The sequence below is a fragment of the Salvelinus fontinalis genome, chromosome 18 (assembly GCF_029448725.1).
Source record: "Salvelinus fontinalis isolate EN_2023a chromosome 18, ASM2944872v1, whole genome shotgun sequence".
Classification (NCBI taxonomy): domain Eukaryota; kingdom Metazoa; phylum Chordata; class Actinopteri; order Salmoniformes; family Salmonidae; genus Salvelinus; species Salvelinus fontinalis.
In genome coordinates this window covers 21,498,929-21,521,043 of record NC_074682.1, presented here as the reverse complement: position 1 = coordinate 21,521,043, position 22,115 = coordinate 21,498,929, and the positions used below count along the sequence as shown (strand labels likewise).

The following is a 22,115-nucleotide window of genomic DNA, read 5'->3' as shown; positions in this document are numbered from 1 at the left end:
CCTGGTATGGCAACAGCTCGGCCTCCGACCGCAAGGCACTACAGAGGGTAGTGCGTACGGCCCAGTACATCACCGGGGCCAAGCTTCCTGCCATCCAGGACCTCTAAACCAGGTGGTGTCAGAGGAAGGCCCTAAAAATTGTCAAAGACTCCAGCCACCCTAGTCATAGACTGGTGGTACCGGAGCGCCAAGTCTAGGTCCAAGGGGCTTCTCAACAGCTTCTACCCCCAAGCCATAAGACTATTTTGCATTGCCCCCCAGCTGCTACTGCTATCTATGCATAGTGACTTTAATAACTCTACCTTCATATTACCTCGTACCAGTGCTCGCGCACATTGACTCTGTACCAGTACCCCCTGTATATAGCCCCGCTGTTGTTATTTACTGCTGCTCTTTAATTATTTGTTATTCTTACCTCTTCCTTTTTTGGTATTTTCTTAACTTGCCTCGCCTGGTTCACCAACTACTTCTCAGACAGAGTTCTGTGTGTCAAATCAGAGGGCCTGTTGTCAGGATCTCTGGCAGTCTCTATGGGTTTGCCACAGGGTTAAATTATCGGGCCAACTCTTTTCTCTGTATACGTCAATGATGTCGTTATTGCTGCTGGTGATTCTCTGATCCACCTCTACGCAAACGATACCATTCTGTATACTTCTGGCCCTTCTTTGGACACTGTGTTGACTAACCTCCAGACGAGCTTCAATGCCATTTGGGGCGGCATGTAGCCTAGTGGTTAGAGCGTTGGACTAGTAACCGAAAGGATGCAAGATTGAATCCCCGAGCTGACAAGGTAAAAATCTGTCATTCTGCCCCTGAACAAGGCATTTCACCCACTGTTCCTAGGCCGTCATAGAAAATAAGAATTTGTTTTTAACTGACTTGCCTAGTTAAATTAAGATAAAAATAAATACAACTTTCCTTCCGTGGCCTCCAACTGCTTTTAAATGCAAGTAAAATTAAATGCATGCTTCAACCGATCGCTACCAGCACCTGCCTGCCCGTCCAGCATCACTACTCTGGACGGTACAGACTTAGAATATGTGGACATCTACAAATACCTATGTGTCTGGTTAGACTGTAAACTCTCCTTCCAGACTCACATTAAGCATCTCCAATACAAAATGTAATCTAGAATCGGCTTCCTACTTCACAACAAAGCATCCTTCACTCATGCACATAGCCCATCTGTAAATAGCCCATCCAACTACCACATCCCCATACTGTTATTTATTTTTTTGCTCCTTTGCACCCCAGTATCTCTACTTGCACGTTCATCTTCTACACATCTATCACTCCAGTGCTTAATTTTAATTATTTTGCCATTATGGCCTATGCCTTATCTCACCTCATTTGCACACACTGTATATAGACTTTATTTTTTTCTATTATGCTATTGACAATTTTTTGTTCATTCCATTCCATGTGTAACTGTTTTTGTGTCACACTGCTTTGTTTCATCTTGGCCAGGTCGCAGTTGTAAATGAGCACTTGTTCTCAACTTGCCTACCTGGTTAAATAAAGGTGAAATAAAAAATACATAAATAAAAAACTGCATTGTTGGTTAAGGGCTTGTAAGTAATCATTTCCCTGTAAGGTCTACCTACACCTGTTGTATTCTGAACATGTGACAAATGCAAATTTGATTGCTATGCAATTTTAGTCACATTAATTTCCTTTTTGGGATCCTTATTATCCACCCACACAGGTGGTGGAATGCACATCCAATTGTTGCTTACGCCATCATACTCTAGAAGACTGTTATGCAAATTGGCATACGTTTGGTTTGCTGGGTAATTGCAGCCTCATCTGCCTCAAATTACATGCAGGAAAACACCCCCTTAACAATAGGGCCAATCCTTAGACCTGTATACACTACACCGCCATGTCTCATTTCATAATTCTGATTCACTGCAACGTCGTCTATCACCATGAATGTTTCCCAGGAGCAAGTTTCTTTGACCGGGCACCCTAATCTCTTTCAGCACTTTAATAGGAAAATAGCCACCGACAAGCCAGTAGACCAGATGTACCAACGGACATTTCGCCTCGACATTGAGAAAACTTTGAGGGCTCTTTACGTTGTCGGCACAGTGTTGAAAGTGAACCTGAACAGGTATGTGTCCATGCTACCCGACCCAGATAGAATTGTCTCGTCAGGCGGTAGTAGCTGGGTAACCCTATTATTGTTAGCTAGTGTAGGAGACAAGTTGACATTAAAAATAGATTACATCAGTGTGTTTAAATTGCATTGTTGGGAAGGGCTGGTAAGCAAACATTTCACTGTAAAGTCTAAACCAGTTGTATTCGGCGCATGTGACAAATACAATTTGATTACCTTTGAATTAACAGTAGCCCAGTTTGTCCCCGGTTTCCTTGTTCTGACTATCACATGAACGCGGCATAAATCCGTATTGCTTTATTTCTTTAACGAAATTGTAGGCTATATGGTTATGCTACGGTGCAATTAATAGGTGTACTATACAGAGATCGTGCCGCCATTTCCTCGCTGTTAAAATTGTTTTAGTTCAGACATTGAAATTGTGACAAGCAAGTATACCCATACGGAAAAGTAATGTGGCCATATGATATATTTATAAACCATATGAAGTGACAAACATTTAAAATGTGATGTATTTTAATAAGATATCTTACTCCCATACAAAAAAGTGTATATGTACTAGTCAAGTTGACACCTCATTTAAGGGTTTCTTTATTTGTACTATTTTCTATATTGTAGAATAGAAGACAACACATGGAATCATGTAGTAACCAAAGTGTTAAATCAAAACATAGATTCTAAAAAGTGCCCACCCTTTGCCTTGATGACAGCTTTGCACACTCTTGGCATTCTCTCAAACAGCTTCATGAGGTAGTCACCTGTAATGCATTTCAATTAACAGGTGTGCCTTGTTCAAAGTTAATTTGTGGAATTTCTTTCCTTAATGCATTTGAGCCAATCAGTTGTGGGTAGGTAGCGGTAGTATACAGAAGATAGACCTATTTGGTAAAATACCAAGTCCATATTATGGCAAGAACAGCTCAAATAAGCAGAGAAATTAGTCCATTACTTTAAGACATGAAGGTCAGTCGATACAGAACACTTCAAGAACTTTGAAAGTCCCTCTCTTCATATAGCACTTTGTTCTCTCCTTTGTTCATGCAGATTCTTCCTTTATTCCCAAGCACTCCCTGGCTTAACTAACAACATCCTTGCCTCATTGGGGCAGGAAGTCCATATAAGGCTCGGGGGTGGAGCCAGCGGGCTGCAAGATATCTCCCCTCAATAACCACTCTCCTCACCTCTCCCTGCTGTCTGCCACAATATATACAGTATATAAGCATATATGGGCATATGTTTCCACAATATATGCCAATATTAAACAAACAGTATAAATAATATACATGTATTGCCATATTACTTCCCAAATGGGTAGTGTAGAGAATCATTGTACCATCTGATTGTAGCTTTATTAAGGTACATGTCACGCCCTGACCTTAGAGATCCTTTTAATTCTCTATTTGGTTAGGTCAGGGTGTGACTAGGGTGGGCAATCTATGTTTTCTATTTCGTTGTTGGCCGGGTATGGTTCCCAATCAGAGGCAACTGTCTATCATTGTCTCTGATTGGGGATCATACTTAGGCAGCTTTTGCCACCTGTAGTTTGTGGGATCTTGTTTTGGTACTCTGCTGTTTAGCCCTCCTAAACTTTACGTTTCGTTTGTATATATATATTTTTTCGGTGTTCATTGAATAAAGAAAGATGTACGCCTACCACGCTGCACCTTGGTCCACTCATTCCAACAACGAGCGTAACAATACAATCAAAGACACTACAGTATGAATATGGGCTAAAACTGCTTCTCCATTAGAAATCCCTGATCACGTTTATAGGTGATGGCATGGCAACTTTGGCTAAGCTAAACTCATGCATAGGAACACGTCATCGGGTCTACCACGTCATCGGGTCTAACGGTCGTCTCGCACAGAACTGCCCATGTGATCAAATATGGGTTGTCGTGTTTTATTTATTCATTTATTTGAATTGGATAAAAAATATTTACTAATGTCATGCGTTGGTAAAAATGATTGATTTGAGGCTAATATACAATAATCTCTGTTATTGTTTCTGGAAAAATTTACCCCATTTGTTTTATTATTCAGCTATGAGTAAAATTAAGATGGCACACAAGATTGTAGTAGTTACTATAGACAATTTGTCTCATGTAAAGTGGTGGTGCCATTATTTGCATTTCATTAGCCTGAGAAGTTACATCAAATTTCAGATGATGATGATATATTTTCAAATGACTAATTAGGCTACATGATCAATTGACTATTTTGTTGTCATATATTTGGGATATTCCAACTGCATAAATAGTTGGCTCATTCCCTCTATTGGACTGAAAGGACTGTTTGTGGATGGCATTTGTATTCAGCGGAGGATTCGGACCACATGTTCTTAAGAGGGAGTCTGCATCAGTGATGTCTTTCTGCTAGTCAACAGACTCTTTTGTTATTCTTACAAGCTGCCAATTCATATGACACCAGTCTTGCCAATCGAGGGCAAAGATACAGTGCAACTGAATTAGACGGGTTGTGAACAATTATGGCCTATGATTTTGACGTTAACAGGATAGAAACGAGTGTTAAGCCCAACACAAACCACCATTCTGAAGAAATAAACCTATCGTAGGGAATTCCAGCTGGGATTTGAACCCAGGTCCAGCGACTGTTAAGTCAACACGTTAACCGATACACCAGGAGGTAAGAACCTGTCGATGAGCTAGCTAGTTGTTGAGTTAAGGTTGCTACAATATTGTGGAACTGTCATGCCTCTGAGGCTGTGGTTAGTTTATCGGAGACTCCACAAGATATTATTACACAGCAGATACAGATGGTTTCATAACAATGGTGTGTGTAAAAACGAAATGCTTCCTCTCAAGGGACATTTCTATTTGGTATGGTTTAGAGTAGCCTAGACTGTTTGTTCAGGTAAATACTATCCTTCTGTGAAAAACTCTGTTCCTTTGTCATGGACCACCTCCCTGGTCCAGCCTGGAGCCCTGGACTTCAGGTGTTAGGTTTTACAGCCCGAGCTTAATGTTTATAAACAGGTGTATACTTAGTATAAACACCTTGATGTAGATTGATACATATATATATATATACTGTATACATCCTTATTGCCAGTATTCTTGTGAAATTATACTAGTGTAGGTTGACAGTCCAGTATTTCTCCCCCTTTGGTATGTTACTTATTTTAGAGGGATGTAGAAGACATCATATCTCTACGATGACTAGCAATGTAACTTTAGAACTAGCACTACCACCCATTGCCCCTGGAAATAGGAGATTATGAACTGTACTCACTGCTGGTGGTCCACTGCACTATATGTACAGTATATTCACTTGTTCTCTTATATAATTTTTATTTTGTGGTGTTGACTGTACATTTGTTTGTGTAACTCTGTTGTTTTTGTCGCACTGCTTTGCTTTATCTTGGTCACGTTGTAAATGAGAACTTGTTCTCAACTGGCCTACCTGGTTAAATAAAGGTGAAATAAAAATAAATTGTGTTGACTCTGTTATTGCTATAGATTTGTGCAAGCAAAGCATCAGGATGTCACGTGTATTTGTTTTTCCCACAGGAGTGCCCCTCCCAGCTCCACGTACTTCTCTGTGAAATGCAGCCCCAACGTGCAGTACAGGATCACCCCACCCCCAGCAAAGAGTGGACTAATTCCCACCCCTTTCAATGGGAATACAGTGCTTCTTCTCACCATGGACACTGCTAGCGAAGTGGAAAATGATAGCAAGGTAAAGTAGGCTACAGCCATGAAAACTACCCTGAGACGGCAGTATGTGAAATCATATTAAAAGAATCTAGAGTTGACTATTCCCTCTTGTGACTGAACACGCTGCAGGGAAGTATTTAATTAAGACAAGTATCCGCAGCTCCTCAAGAGTGGCGTGCAAACCACACAGAAATAATGCCAATGTGGCCCTGTCTCAACCTGATACCAGAGAAATGTCAAACGTTGGCAAGTGAAGTGGTACACCTCAGTGCCAGTCCTATTGATAAGCGATTCCAGGGTTATGTTAAGCCAGTTCCAAAATGGGCCGGGTGTCCAGATTCTCCACTGAAGTAATGTACTGTACATATCTGGAAAGGAATATAACATTGAAGACCCCCATCAAAACACAACCACTGCTTTGGTTTATAGAGATGTTATTACGTTACCTGTGACTTTGTAAATGTTCTCCTTAATGTTCTGTTGCAGCTATCGGTCATGTATTATGGAAAGAAGACTGAGGTGTTGGGTAAAGCTGTCGTTCACCTCACTGCTTTTGGTATGTCATGCTGATGACAGGAGTGCACACACATTTAAACTACTCTGACCCCACTAATACCATCCCTTTTATACTGTAAATCTGTCAGTTGTACATTTTCGTGTTAGAGACAATTTGTGATTGCTACATCCATTTATGGATCTTTTAAAATAATTATATACTGTATATCCATCGATTCTTGAAGAATATAACACATCAGAACCCACAATATAAGCTTGTTTTACTCCAGTGTTTGTAAGCTATGTAAACAAACACTGTATGGTCTCAAAACATGGTTAAAACTATAATTTTATATCATGGAAGGTCACCTCTATGAATTTGTGGTTACATTTCTTTAGCCCCATCCCTCAACTTTTTACCAGGGGCTTTGTTTGAACTGCAGATGGCCCCTTTAAGGTATATTTCATTGGTCTATTCTAGACTCAAAGCATCTTATGAGCTTCAATGGCACAGAGGCCCTGTCTATCTTACAGAGATCTCCCTGGATGTTGATGCTGATCGAGATGGCCAGGTGGAGAGGAACAACCCCAACAAGGTTAGTTATATCTGCTGGGTTTGTCCAGGCAGGTCGCTTTCAGCACAGATGTCACTATCTCTGTCTCCTAACACAACAGAAGGAGACGCTCTAACATGAATAGGCATGTCAGAAGACTAGTGTTCATGCTATAATCCTGGAAGATTGTCAATGCATTCATAGGAAATTAAAACTTTGTACTTTTCCTTTCAGCTGTAAATGTAATTTAATCTCTTGCAAACAAATTGGGAAAAGCTCATTTGACAGGGCAGTGTTTGTTTGTCCCTGAATGAGTGTTCATCTCTCTTCAGGGATCCTGGATGTGGGGGCCTAATGGCCACGGTGCCATCCTACTGGTCAACTGTGACTCAGAACACACTTTTCAGAAGAGCCTGGACAGTGAGCATGCTGAGGTCACCAGAGTCTCAGGTATAACAACCAAGTCATCCTGGTCTACTGAGCTGACAGCCAGGCTGACAGTGCTGCAGGCATTGCAATAAATCAACATTTAAAGGCTGCAGGTCTCTTGTGTGGATTCATTAGAGAGGAGCAGCAGTTGTTTGTGTTGGCTAAATACAAAATGCCTGAGCTAGGAGTGTCTTGTTTGATTAGATGGATCCTTGTGTCTTGGGTGGTTGATGGGTTGACGATTGATGTACAATAATGCCAATATTTCGATATGTCAGATCTTAAAGATATGTCCCCCATGGTGCTGCGGACCAGTGGCCCTGCCAAGCTCCCAGAGGGCTACAAGCTCACCATGCACATCTCCCAGGGTGATGCAGAGTGTGTGAGGGTCTTCAGGTCCACAGCAGGCATGCACCCAACCCTGAGTGAGTCAAATAAATTATGTAATGAGTCCAGTCTGTTCAGATCTTGTATGTGGTGTGTGTGGCTGTCCATGCATGTACAACGGGAGTGTCAAACACATTCCATAGAGGGCCTGTTTGCTGCTTTTATTTTTTTCCTTAAAATTAAGAACTAGACAACCAGGTGAGGGGAGTTCCTTACTAATTAGTGACCTTAATTCAAGTACAAGTGTCACGCCCGACCTTAGTTATCTTTGTTTTCTTTATTATTTTGGTTAGGTCAGGGTGTGACGAGGGTGGTATGTGTGTTTTTGTCTTGTCTAGAGTTTTGGGTATGTCTAGGTGTGTGTGTTGTGTAGTCTAGGCATTATGTAGGTCTATGGTGGCCTAGATTGGTTCCCAATCAGAGGCAGCTGTTTATTGTTGTTTCTGATTGGGGATCCTATTTAGGTTGCCATTTTCCAGTTTGGTTTGTGGGTGATTGTCTATGTGATGTTGCATGTTTGCACTCAGTGTTATAGCGGTCATGTTCGTTTTGTTATTTTGTATTGTTAAGTGTTCTTCATTATTAAAAGGAAGAATTTATTCTAATCACGCTGCGCCTTGGTCTCCTCACTACGACGCTCGTGACAAGGCAGGAACAAAAACCCGCAGACACTCGGCCAGCTGTGGAATGAGTTTGACACGTGATGTACAATTACAGTTTTATGGCTGAATATTATATTAATTAGAGGTTAAAGAAAGTGTGCTTTATCATTTTACCCCAATTTGCTAAACGTTACTTAAGACAAAATCAAGATGTCAATAATCTTGCAATGTTTTTTGTATAAACATTTTTAAATGACAGATTAATTGGAGCAATTTGTGATTGAGTTCAGGTCCAACCAATTTTTTTTTTATCCCTCTGCCTCTGAAAGAGACACATACATGTTGGAACCACACTGGGTGCTGGTGTTGTGGGGGGTTAAGTGCCTTGCTCAAAGGCTCAACAGTATCTATGTTTTGATACCAGCAACCCTCTGGTTGCCAGCTCACATCCCTGTCAGACCCAGGATTCAAACTTACGGTTGCTGCGTCGCCTCTCTAACCGCTAGGCTACCTGCCGCCCTGTGATAAACTTGATAACATTTGTAAAGATCACTCTGCCACATCCTGGTTGCTAATATTCTAATAGTTAATTTCAGTTTGTGGCAAAACAAGTAATTTTAGTGTAGAGAATCCTTGTACCATCTAAACCACTGTGAAATATATTTTCCATAACCAAAAATATTATTGTTTCAGCTGTTTGAAGCTGGTGTACAAAACTGAAAGTAAAAGATGCAAAAACTAAACTATAAAATGTGAAGCATAGAAATAGTGCACATAGACCTGATCTACCGCTTCTTAGACTTGCTTTTAATGAGAATGACAGATCTTTAACTCACATTTCTATATTAATTATGTCAGTTCATACAAAGTGTTACATATTGCAGCTTTATGCCAGCCCTATTATTTACATTTAAAACATTATTTACTGCAGCAGAAAACCTGTTTTACAAGAGCTTTGTGAAGGACTACCCACTAGTGGTGGGAGGTGAGGATCTTTCCAAGGAGGTACCTTGCCTCTGGGGAAACGCTGAGATGAACTTTTACGTCGAAGGCCTAAGGTTCCCTGACAAAGACTTTGAGGGTCTAATCAGCATCAACCTCAGCATGCTGGAGCCAAGCTCTCAGGTACCTTGTAGTTTAACACTTTTATTGTTGGTTTGTTAGGTGTGCTTGCTGAAAGCAAAGCACAACTTTAGAAACTGTTCATACTTCTTATTATTCCACTGGGAGCTCTAGTGCCAAAAACATAAGCTACCAACACCAAAACAACTTTAAAATGTGCAAACTGGCACCGGTCAGTGTGCTTGAAAAATAATTGTTGATACTACTTGTACTTTTCACACTACAACCATTTTTGCATAAATCCCAATGTAATTTAATGGCCATAGACTCGAATGGGAAAAATCCAGGTCATAACTAGTCTTTACCTTTTTAAGCTAGGAACACCATTCAAACTGTAAAAGGTGCAGACCGATCTGGAATAGTGTGCTGTTATACAGCTTTTTGATACCATTTATGCTTTTGAACTATAACCATTTTAAATGTACTTAAAAGCTCCATAGACTTGAATAGGAAGTATTTGGCTTCGCCTCTGCTCTTGAACCGTTAAAGCTACAAACACAACCCCAATGTTAGCATGGGTAGACTGACTGAACTTAGATTTCTTCAACACAGCTTTTAGCTATCATTCCTACTTCATAAACTAAAATGCTTGTTGTATCCCCATTAATTTAAATGGCTGTCACAAAACTCTCAGAATATTCAAACTAAAATATTTTGAGAGCTTAAAAACACTTGGTGCGTGATGATATAGTACTTACCCTAGCCAACTATATTAGCCTACTATAATAATTCCGCACTTACAAACCACCCTAAATTTAGGTCACTATAACTAACACAGCCTATTACTACTTCCATCACTACCACTATTACTACCATTTCACAACCATAAATACTTTGACTAGCAAGCACACCACATTTACTTCAATAAATGTAATTTTCTAGTTTAAAACTTCCAAGGTTATATCTATTCTGGACTCGATCGTTTTCTTAAAATTTTCTTTTGCCAGGGTTTTCCTGAGACGCCCATCTTTACAGACAGGGTGGTGTTCCGAGTGGCTCCCTGGATCATGACACCCAACACACTCGACCCTGTAGAGGTTTTTGTCTGCAGGTGAGAGGCAATGATGATGATGAAGAAAATTATGATGATGGCATTGATGTTGATGGAGATAATGATGCCAGCTATAAACGTACTGAGACAAGTGTTTTTGTGCATTGGTAACCCAGCACAACTGATAATGACCAGTTCTTAAAGAGAATGAGGAGGCTGGTGGAGAAGAGTGGGTGCAAACTGAAGATTTGCCCTCAGGATATGAACAGGGGAGACCGTTGGATGCAGGTACTGTAAGCCGTGGGATTCAGCTCGTAATCTTTCAAGCCGTTTTGTGCTTGAACTCTTTGTCATTTGAACACTTTATAATTCCAACCTGTTTTCAATCTAAACAAAATGTATTCCATATGTTTGCTAATCATTGTCAATTTAAATTCTAGATATCCTCTTTAAATGAAAGACATCAGAACAAAGACCAGTGTCTTGTTTCTAACTGCACTAAAAAATGTGTAGAAATGTAATGGAGGTTTTCTCTCTCAGGATGAGATTGAGTTTGGCTACATTGACTCTCCTCACCAACGTTTCCCTGTTGTGCTGGACTCCCCCCGAGACGGAGACCTACAGGACTTTCCTTATGATGTGCTACTGGTAAGAAAAGACATTCACAACACCTAGAGTTAAAATGTTCTTATCTCTGAAATGTAAGCGTTGTGGTGGACCTGTGTCTTAACTTCTCTCTACCTGGTGCCCTCAGGGCCAAGACTTTGGCTATGTGACTAGGACAGCATATGGCAAAGAAGTGAGCAGCCTGGACTCGTTTGGTAACCTGGAGGTTAGCCCTCCAGTCACTGTAAATGGAAAGAACTACCCTCTGGGTAGGATCATCATTGGAGTGGCCTTCCCCACGTGAGTGTAACATATACACTTTTCAAACCAAGACATTTTTCCACAAACTTTAGCATCCCACCAACTTTTTGCAGACTTTTATTTATATATGAAAGATATTGCCGGTGACAAAGCCTCTGCTTTTATATCCGCTAAATGACCTAGTCATGATTGCGGTAAAGTTCTGCCTATGGCTTAGCATGAAATGTACTAAGGCATGTCACTTCACCCATCTCTATGCATAGCTCACCACATGGAGTGTTTTCTGAACCACAACTGGATGGATTCATAAAGAATTACTGTGTGAATAAATATTCCTGAATGACGAAAATATTGGGATAAAATACGCTAATGCAATTGAAGGCATCAAATTGTTGGTTACTGAAACTCCCAAGTAATCCAATTATTATAATAGGCCTACATTTGAAGCAAAAGCCTACTTGCATGTTGTCAACTATTTCAGTACCGCAGATGTTGTGAAAATATGATCCTGAGACTCGCATGCTTTTGAAAATCCAGATTGCGATCTGTATCATATGAAGATGGCCTACTTTCAATGTAAGACCCTACGCCTGCTCCCTAACAAAGACAAATGAGGGTAGGACAGATGAAGCATGGCTTTAAAAGCATTGGCTTGCCTTGGGATCTGTTTCAAAATATCTGTTTTATTTTTTATATGACAGCAGTTCCACATGTTGCCTTGAAGCAAGTTGTGTGGGAAATGTTTTATTTTAATGTGTTGTATTTCATTATATTCTTAGTTTACTATACAATAACCTATGTGTGATGACCGTGATTAGGGTAGCCTAAGAGTGTCTTGTCTGTTTTAATTAACAAAATAAATATTGATTTCATGCATGTAGTATATAGGCTACACAGACCAGTATAACATAATTAAACTCAAAATATCCCATTCTATTCTTTTGAAAATACATTTTATTACTTATGTTTCTTAGGACTTAAGATGAATTAATAATGGATTTCATTGTAATGGTGTATATTCACTGAATTTATTCAAATCGATCCACGTCTACTCCCACTCCTAACTTGCTGCATGTGCATGGGAGATATAAAAGGCTTACCTGGGCACGAATGTGGTAAAAAAACAAACATTGGTAGATTTATTTATTTTTGTGTTTTTTTTGTGTGTTTTTTACAGGCAACATACCGTAAGTACTGTCTGTAAAGGTTAATAACTAGGGGTTAGCTGCTTTGAAGGAAATGAATCTGTTTTTTTAGATACCAATATTTATCTTTAGTTGACTTAAGAATTCAATAACCTTCCTTGTACCTCCTTCTATAAGTTCTTGTTAATGAGTATGTGGAACATTCAGATACGTCTGTGGCCAGTGGTGATAAGGCTGTTTGACTTTTCAGGGCTACTAAGGGCCGTAACATGACCAAAGTAGTGCAAGACTTCCTGTGGGCTCAGAAAGTCCAGGAGCCCATTGCGTTGTTCTCTGATTGGCTCCTGGTTGGGCATGTGGATGAATTCATGACCTTCGTCCCAGCTCCGGACAAAAAGGTACTAATCTTCTCAAGGAAAACATTTATTTTTTCACTCTTTCAAAAAATTCTAGTAAATTGACATTGCTCTGTAATCTAGAGTAGAAATTAGTGAGATCCTTTGAGCACCAGAATTGTTCATCCCATCTATTTGCACTTGGACTTGACACAGACTTTGGCTGCCCTGTGGTTATGTGTTAGTGTAAAGCTCCCAGGATGTCAAAGGAAGGGCACAGCCAATGTTGTCTTTGTCTCCCTTTTCTTTGCAGGGATTCCGGCTTCTGCTCGCCAGCCCCGATGCAAGCTACAAACTATTCAGGGGCTTACAGAATGACGGGCATGGACAAGCCAAAATGTTTGATGGTAGGCCTTCCGTTAGGGTGGGTATTCCCAAACTGGGGTACGTACGCACAATGCCGTCGGGGGTACGCCGACATTTTCAAACAGTCCATTTAGATTTTCCAACGGGGCTAAACATTTGGGTTAGTTTTTTTTCTCGCTTGAGTATCCTCGTTTCACTGCCAAAAATAAAATTAAACCATCTTGTGTTCAGAAAAATAACACAATGTCAAATACAGGTAGCCTAGTCAAATAATTAACATCCAATCACATTAACTGTTACTCTCTCGCGGGAATTCCACTAACGGTCCTTATGTAGCCAAATGTAGCTGCTGCTCATTCCGTTTGCTCAAAAATGGATTAATGGTTAAAAAAAGTAAGGCCCGCGTCCATAGACACATACCAGCTCTACTGGTAGTACTACTACTACGAGCAGTACTACCAGTAGAGCTGGTATGTGTCTCTATGGACGCTACTACGAGCAGTACTACACCTGTCAACGACACAAGTTGTTCTGCTTCCACGAGCACATCCAATGCTAGCATCAGTAATTCTACATTTGTTGTTAGCCCAGCTAGCATGGACACTGACAGTTGTGAATCTAATATAGCCGAAGAGCTACTGCCCCCTTACCCGGGAAAGCACCGAACAACAGACCGGGACATTGGACCAACGAAGAGGTGCAAATATGATGAGAACTACATTGATTTGGGGTTCACTTATATTGGGAGTAGTGCCTTTCCTCAGCCACAGTGTTATATGTGCAAAAGTACTATCTCACAACTCAATGAAACCTTCACTCTTGTGCAGATATTTAGAAACAAAACATGCCAATTTGAAAAATATGCAACAGGAGTTTTTTGAGTGAGAATTAAGTTGACTTTCGAGTAGTAAGACATGTATAAAAGCAACAGATACCATTAATAAGAAGGCGCTAGAAGCGTCTTATATCGTGAGCTACCGAGTGGCTAGGACAGGCAAGCCCCATACTATTGTGGAGGACTTAATTCTTCCTGCTGCTGCGGATATGGCTGGGACAATGCTGTATTGTACTGGACAGCTTTGTGACATCAAATGGACTTTGGTGGTCAAGATGTGTTGGTATCTGTACTGATGGAGCAAAAGCCATGACAGGGAGACATAGTAGAGTGGTAACGCGCATGCAAGCAGTTGCTCCCGACGCTTGGGTACACTGCAGCATCCACGAGAGGCTCTTGCTGCCAAGGGAATGCCTGACAGCTTAAAAGATGTTTTGAACACTACAGTGAAAATGGTTAACTTTGTTAAAGCAAGGCCCGTGAACTCTTGTGTATTTTCTGAATTATGCAATGATTTGTGCATCGACCATGTAGCGCTTTTACAACATACAGAAGTGCGCTGGTTATCAATGGATAAAGTATTGAGATGTTTTTTTTTTTAAATTGAGAGACGAGCTTAAAGTTTTCTTTACTGACCATAATTTTCACTTGTCTGACCGCTTGCATGATGACGTTTGGCTATGATTATGTTTTTTCTTGCCTGAATGATCTGAATCTAGGATTACAGGGACTCTCCGCATCTATATTCAATCTGCAGGACAAAATTGAGGTTATGATTAAGAAGTTGGAGCTCTTCTGTCTGCATTAACAAGAACAACACAAGTCTTTCCATCGTTGTATGATATTTTGTGTGCAAAATACAATGTCAAATGTGATATAGCGAATCACCTGAGTGAGTTGGGTGCGCAATTACTCAGGTACTTTCCCAAAACGGATGACACAAACAACTGGATTCGTTATCCCTTCATGCCATTCCTCCAGTCCAATTACCGATGTCTTAACAAGAAAGTCTCATCAAAATTGCAACAAGCGGTTCTGTGAATTTTATTTATTCAGAAGCTACTGACAGATTTCTGGATTGGGCTGCGCTCAGAGTATTCTGCCTTGGCAAATCGCGCTGTTAAGACACTGATTCCCTTTGCAGCCACGTACCTATGTGAGAGTGGATTCTCGGCCCTCACTAGCATTAAAACTAAATACAGGCACAGACTGTGTGTGGAAAATGATTTAAGTCTGACTCTCCAATACAACCCAACATTGCAGATTATATGTATCCTTTCAAGCACACCCTTCTCATTAACCTGTGGTGAGTTATTCACAATTTTCGATGAACAAATAAGGTTTTATAAATAAGATGGCTAAATAAAGAGCAAAATTATTGATTATTATTGATGCCCTGGTCCTATAAGAGCTCTTTGTCACTTCCCACGAGCCGGGTTGTGACAAACACAATCATTCTTATGTTTAATAAATGTATTGTATAGTCTGTGGCAGGCTTACAATGATGTGAGAGTGCGCTGACCCTGGTGCTAGATGGGGTACACAGCTGGAGGTTGAATGTTTGAAGGGGTATGGGACTATAAAAAGTTTGGGAACCACTGTATCACTGTATTAATAATTGTATTTGTCACTCATCAACACCAACTTGAGCTTTTCGATCCCACAGGTCTTGGAGCAGAAGAGATTACAGTAGATGAGATTTTGAGTGATGAGAAACTCAAGGCAGAAAACAACTATGTCCAGGTGAGGCCAGAATGACTAGTTACTCAGAAGCTAGCAGAGCTTTGCATGGCTTGGTATAATAACCATGCTGCCACCCTACAGAGCTGTATAGACTGGAACAGGGATGTCCTGAAGAGGGAGCTGGGTCTAGACGACGAGGACATCATTGACCTGCCCATCCTTTTCCATGTGATGGAGAACAGGGCAGTGGCCTACTACCCAGACATGGTAAGAATACATTGGTTCTACACTAGAAGACCTCATGCTGACCCCTAACCCAGACCCAAAGTACTTCTTACTTTATTTTTGGGACCTATTATTCTTACAGAATGGCAAACCTCTCAAAAATGCTGCCAAATCAGCTTTGTAGTTTTGTGATTATTTTCTACATGTAATTAAGGAGTACGTTCAAGTCATCTACTACCCAAGTATCCCAAGAGGCAGTTCCTAAATGCGATATATGTCTCTACCTCCAGGTGAACATGATTGTGTTGGGGAAGAACCTGGGCATCCCTAAACCGTTTGGGCCCAAGGTGGATGGCCGCTGTGCCCTGGAGGCAGAGATGACCTCCCTCATGGGGGGCCTGGGACTCAGCTGCACATACATTGATGACTTTGCCTCCTACCACAAACTGCTGGGAGAGGTTCACTGTGGCTCCAACGTCCGCAGGGAACCGTTCTCCTTCAAGTGGTGGAACTTGGAGATGTGAAAGATTTGATGGGAAGGAACGGTTGTAGTTAGAAAGAGGGAATCATGCTTGAAATAAACAGCAGTAACAATCACCAGCAGCAGTTGCCTTCAAACAACCACAGCAGTCCTCCAATGGTATTACACCTTTCTCTTTATTAAACATATTTGGCTTAATTTACAAAAGGGTGAAAAGCAATATTTACAAACAAGACTTTTGAACTTGAACAAGGGCTTAAGCGGACTGTCAATGAGAAGAGCAATACAATCACCTGAATCAAGCACATTGCAAATTAGATATGTTTGAATTGGCTGGGGGCTCAATCCAAATGTCTTGCATGTACAAACAGAACAACTGGACCACAGAGAAATGTGCAAATATAATCTGGAGCCACCAGAGGGTGTAATCCAACTACTGGTATTCAAGCATTTTACAAAGACTAGTGAGACCTTTGTGATAAAGTTTAAAAAATATATATTTTGAGTTTGTGTGCAATACACACTGACTCCAAAGCCTCTGTTAACATGATGAAACTTAACTTTATCATCTTTCCAATTAATAGTATTTTGTTTCATCGTAATCTTCAGAATGGTGTTTTAATGACTAACTGTATTTTGATTTCGTGTTACTTAGACAGGGATCCTTAAGATTCAACTGAAAGATTCCCAAAAGATTGTATGAAAACCGAATGTACTAATGTCACAACAGAGAAAGCACAACTCAATTCCACATTGGCTCTTCATTTCATTGAAATAAAAAGTAATGAAAACCATGCCTTCATATCAGTTATTTTCATCACATACATCGGAGGGAAAATGTCTACTCAGGCAATGTTAGACGTTTCACAAGAGACCCAGGTTCCATTCATTGAGAGCAGATATGTACAAATTAATAGACATCTGTTTAGTTTTACATTCAAACCAGTTGGTGATAGATTCCAGTTGGCAAAGTCCATCGTTGGATAGATTCCTTATATGAAGGGGGTTACCCTCCTACAACGCAGCTTAACACAATCATCAAAAAGGCAACTTCAAGATTTGTCACAGTGTAATTCTTTTAGAAATAAGTCAGATTTTCAAACTATCAGCAATCAGAAAATGTAGTGCCGGTTTCCACATCTACACAATGTAGCCCCATCTTTCTCAATCAAAACCTATATGAAACTGATAGTGATTGTATATCTGCATTGTGCACTGAATTTGGAGAAGTTGACTGGTTTGGAGTAACATCACAGGAACAGTCCAGGGACAACACCTATTTCGAGCATGGTACCAGTTGACTGGGGCTTGCAAGCAGATTTACACCATGCACAGTTGTATACACATCCAAACACATACTTTATTCCAAACCACTAGCTTGATTTAAAGAAAAAACTGAAGACTGTAGTCACTGGACAGTAGCTTGACTTTGGAGGCTGTCTGCTTTGGTTAGGTCACCTTGGTGGAATGTCTATGCGGTATTATCTACAGTATGGAACAGGGATGAAGACTGATTAGTCGTTTGGACACTGGACCTTATCAGTAATTCAATACTTCATGTTTTTTGCTCAGCTTAAATGGCATGAAATAGGATGAGCATAATTGTTGAGTCAGTAAAATATTTTCCATTTATCAACATCAACTGTGAACTAATTGTACAGTTTGTCAGGGGAAGTAGTGACATTGAAACCAGCAGCAGCATGATGACAAAAGTACCTTCTATCAAAAACATGTAACATTTACTAAAAGTTTCTAGTCAACACCCACCATTACACTCATAATTTAAACACAAGGATTGATGTGACAACAAAGGATCTAGGACACCAAGAGTAACACATGTACAGTATCATGGTGGAATGTGAGGCTGGTGGGTGCAATAATGTAATTTCTTCCCACAATGGCAACAGGACAACACCCTGATATCCTCATGCATTCCTCCTTAGCCTAACAGAAAGTCCTGTTGTACCTCACAAATGGTCAACGGATCTCCTGCAAAACCAATGTATTGAATGCATAAGATCCACCCCTGCTTCGACCTTCAAAACAAACAATGCCATTGAGAAACAAGGGAGAGTATACAATGAGAAACCACATGAACAGATGCAGGCTAAGCGAGCCAACAGACAGCCAGAGGCGATGCTGTGTGAGTGGCATTCCTTTTGGGTGGGGTGCGGGACACTCCTCTCCTTCACCCCTCTAGGCATGCTGGGAGTCAGCCACATAGAGTTGGAATGAGGGAGGGTTGTAAGTGCATGTCCATGGACCTGGCTGTACAGACTAGACTAGCCTACACCAGGTCTGCCTGTCCCAGCGACTAGCTCTGATCCTCCTCTGCGTCTGTGGTGGAAAACACATGTGCTTGCTTCATCTCCTGCAAGGGGTGCCTCTTATGGGAATGCTGTGAGAGGAGAGAGAGACTGGGGTCAGACCCTATCTGGTCATTACACATAACCAATCCAAAAACAGACATGGGTAACACATGGTTAGTTACATCTACTGACTTGGAAAACTCCAGGTACCTGCTAATGGACACCCATGTAGTGATCAATAGGGAGAGGCTAACAATTCTGGAGACACAGACAGACACAGAAAGAGAATGACAAGGTTAACAAAGACCACAATTACTGAACAACAACGAAGGGTAAGTTTATACATTTATAAGCCGATTTATTAACACCAATATATACCTGTATGTCAGTGGAGGCTGCTGAGGGGAGGACGGCTCATAATAATGCCCGGAACGGAGTGAATGGAATGGCATCAAACCATGTGTTTGTGTTTGATACCATTCCACTTTTTCCGCTCCAGCCATTACCACAAGTCAGTCCTCCCCAATTAAGGTGCCACCAACCTCCTGTGCTGTATGTTAGCAGAATTAAATCTGTATTTGATTGTATTGCAATGTACACATCTAGTACACTGAACGAGCTTAGATGTTACAGTGGATCTGATTATTAAAATAGTATAACCAATCTTACCGATGATGACTTATCCTGTGACCTCTCTGTCTTGTCTCGGCTCTCTGCCCTTTTGAGCTCTACCCTTTTGCCCCCCTCAGTCTGATGGGGCAGTGCAGGTGCTGTCAGGGAGGGGCAGAAGATGGGCCATCATGACAAACTAAACTTTTGGAGCCTTATGGCAGTATTGAAAACACTATTAAAAAGCTCACCTGGAGAGCTGACCTGGCTGGTGGCACTAGTATTGCTCATACTATCCTCTACCCAGGAGACGTACGCAAATGAGTCCTTGTGTGGTGTTCCAGAAGAGCATAGACTCTCCTGCAACAAACAAAAACACAAGAGCAAATGTCAGTCAGGATCTTTTTCGAGTGTGTGTCACAATTATATAGACATGAACCTCTATGTTACGGTGTGTTGTATGTTAGTGAGTGAGGGTGGGAAAACAGTGGCACCTACCAGTACAGTGTTGTATTCATCAATGCACACATTATCGTGTTCCTCCACCACACTGGCAAAGCTGCTAGCATTGGATGAGGAGCGGGACAGGTCCTGGGCCTCAGGGATGTATGGAGCCCTGCAACAGATGGTGGAACTACACACCTGGGTCACTCTGGGGTGACAGGTAGCCTACCGGTTAAGCACGTTGGGCCAGTAACTGAAAAGTCGTTGGTTTAAATCGCCGAGCTGACAAGGTAAATAAATCTGTCGATGTGCCCTTGACCAAAGCACTTAACCCGAATTGTCCCTGGATAAGAGAGTCTGCTTAAATGACTAAAATGTAAATGACCATTCTAACACACACTGCAAAAAGTGCAAACTAAACAAGCCAAAATATCTTATATTGAGTGATAATTCACTTTTTTCCCTTTTCTAGTTGTTTCGTATCAAGCTAAATTATCTAACGTCATTGTCATATAATCTGTCTTTTTTAACCTAAAACAGGCTAAATACAAATAAATTATATTATTTCAAGATATTTTACCTTAATCATCATATGAAGGTAAATTTTGCAGTGCACACACACACACATTCTTCAGCCTGGGTTCAACTGAGCCCTTTTGAGTGCTGTCTATTCACCTGGTCCTTGTGGTGGGCATCTCTGGTGAGCTCTGATTGGATGAGTTCTCTGATTTGGGGTCCTGGGAGATGTGTCCGCTGTCTGGGGTCCTCTGTGTGCTGGGGGACACTTCCCGACTGAGGGAGGTGGAGAGAGAGATCAGAGTGTGCAGTCACAGCAGCAAGATTTGTGACCTGTTGCCACAAGAAAAGGGCAACCAGTGAAGAACAAACACCATTGTAAATACAATCCATATTTATGTTTATTTATTTTCCCTTTTGTACTTGAACCATTTGCACATCGTTACAACACTGTATATATATATATATGGGGCGGCAGGGTAGCCTAGTGGTTAGAGTGTTGGACTAGTAACCGAAAGGTTGCAAGTTCAAATCCCCGAGCTGACAAGGTACAAATCTGTCGTTCTGCCCCTGAACAGGCAGTTAACCCACTGTTCCTAGACCGTCATTGAAAATAAGAATTTGTTCTTAACTGACTTGCCTAGTTAAATAAAGGTAAAACAAAAAAAAATATATATATATATATACCTAATACGACACTTGACATGTCTTTATTCTTTTGGAATGTGTGTGAGTGTAATGTTTACTGTTCATTTTAATTGTTTATTCCACTTTTGTTTATTATCTACTTCACTTACTAAGGCAATGTTAACATATGTTTCTCATGCCAATAAGGCCCCCTGAATTGAGATCAGGATGCTAATGCCTATCGGTCAAATACCAACATGTCTCTGCAGTGACCTCACATATCTTCAGAGCTGCCAACTCTCACACATTGGCCGTGAGACACATGCACTTGACCCTCTTCTCACGCTCTCACGGCACACCTTATACGTCACTCATTGAAAACTACTGATTTTATTTTTTTAATTAGTCCATTAGCGCGTTTACTTTTCAACTGTGCTCCAAATCGTTTTGAAATCAAACCATCTGCTCCTGCGATTCACAGCACTCTAGAACACGGCACATTAAAGCATATGATTGGTCTAGTTATGTGAGAGATCAATTGGATTGGATGCATGTTTTAAAGAAACGCCTCTCAGATTAGGATGGCGCTGAATGGAGAGAGAACGTTCTCCGCTGATTTTATATTTGTCTTATTTTAACCTAAAACAGGCTAAATACAAATAAATTATATTATTTCAATATATTTTACCTGTAGAAAGAGTAGCATGGTAGCACTGTTTAATGTAAAATGTTGTGAACAAAATGAGGTTGCTGTTACTCCCGTCCATAAATCTATTGCAGAATGCAACCTTTTGACAGCATGTACTAAAATGGATGTAATCCACACTTGCAACAGACCTACGTTATGTTTTAGCAGGGAAGTTTGGTAGGGTGACCTGATTCATAACTGTGAAAATAACTTTGTCAAACAGATTGTGTTCCCAAAAGTAGTACATTTGATTCTAGAGTGCGGAAAAAATGTATTACTAATTTGGTTAGGGTGTAGGGGCAGATTCATGTCATGTTGTCTTCAGGAGATTTTATTATCTATTTACTTTATTTAGTCTGATCAGTGAAACAATTCTCATTCTTAACAAATGGCTAAAATATAGGGTCATTTATGTGCTTGTCAGCAAGAACACTACTGTTATTCCCCAAACGTATTTTATTATTCACATCTTACCAATTTTGCCAGTGTAATCACATATTTGAAAGTTGATATGCCTATTTTTGCAGCCATTCATGGACAATTTTGAATAAGGAATAAAAAATAAGCATTGGATATTAAAAGCTCCAGGAATCAAATATTATTTTTGAC

The 22,115-nt window shown here is 40.6% G+C and overlaps 2 protein-coding genes across 19 annotated transcripts in view; one reads left to right on the top strand and one right to left on the bottom strand.

The window, feature by feature from the left end:
• Window positions 1–1,825: 1,825 nt before the first annotated feature.
• On the top strand, window positions 1,826–17,104 carry LOC129815138 (protein-arginine deiminase type-2-like). 3 transcript variants are annotated; one of them, XM_055868560.1, is made up of 16 exons: window positions 1,826–2,113; window positions 5,650–5,818; window positions 6,283–6,352; window positions 6,826–6,887; window positions 7,178–7,295; window positions 7,553–7,699; window positions 9,198–9,388; window positions 10,333–10,436; window positions 10,553–10,664; window positions 10,917–11,024; window positions 11,131–11,282; window positions 12,639–12,786; window positions 13,037–13,130; window positions 15,591–15,667; window positions 15,749–15,874; window positions 16,123–17,104. In XM_055868560.1, exons 1-16 carry the CDS (start codon window positions 1,929–1,931, stop codon window positions 16,354–16,356), a joined length of 2,097 nt encoding a protein of 698 aa, XP_055724535.1. In that variant the 5' UTR covers window positions 1,826–1,928; the 3' UTR covers window positions 16,357–17,104. The 3 variants fall into 3 exon arrangements, with proteins under 3 accessions (XP_055724535.1, XP_055724534.1, XP_055724536.1); XM_055868559.1 differs by having other exon boundaries at window positions 1,827–2,113; window positions 9,195–9,388; XM_055868561.1 differs by lacking the exon at window positions 1,826–2,113 and adding an exon at window positions 4,470–4,765 and having other exon boundaries at window positions 9,195–9,388.
• The window catches only part of LOC129815136 (rap1 GTPase-activating protein 1-like), a 178,727-nt gene continuing 173,082 nt past the window's right edge, over window positions 16,471–22,115 (bottom strand). For 12 of the 16 annotated variants that reach the window (XM_055868554.1, XM_055868558.1, XM_055868557.1 and 9 more), the window contains 5 exons: window positions 20,351–20,467; window positions 19,730–19,865; window positions 19,483–19,591; window positions 19,292–19,392; window positions 16,471–18,711 (listed from right to left, as the gene is read on the bottom strand). In XM_055868554.1, coding sequence (XP_055724529.1) covers window positions 18,628–18,711; window positions 19,292–19,392; window positions 19,483–19,591; window positions 19,730–19,865; window positions 20,351–20,467 — 547 coding nt within the window. In that variant the 3' untranslated portion in view covers window positions 16,471–18,627. Of the gene's footprint in view, window positions 18,712–18,814; window positions 18,881–19,291; window positions 19,393–19,482; window positions 19,592–19,729; window positions 19,866–20,350; window positions 20,468–22,115 lie in introns of all 16 variants that reach the window. The other 4 variants (XM_055868544.1, XM_055868548.1, XR_008753394.1 and 1 more) reach the window with 3 other exon arrangements.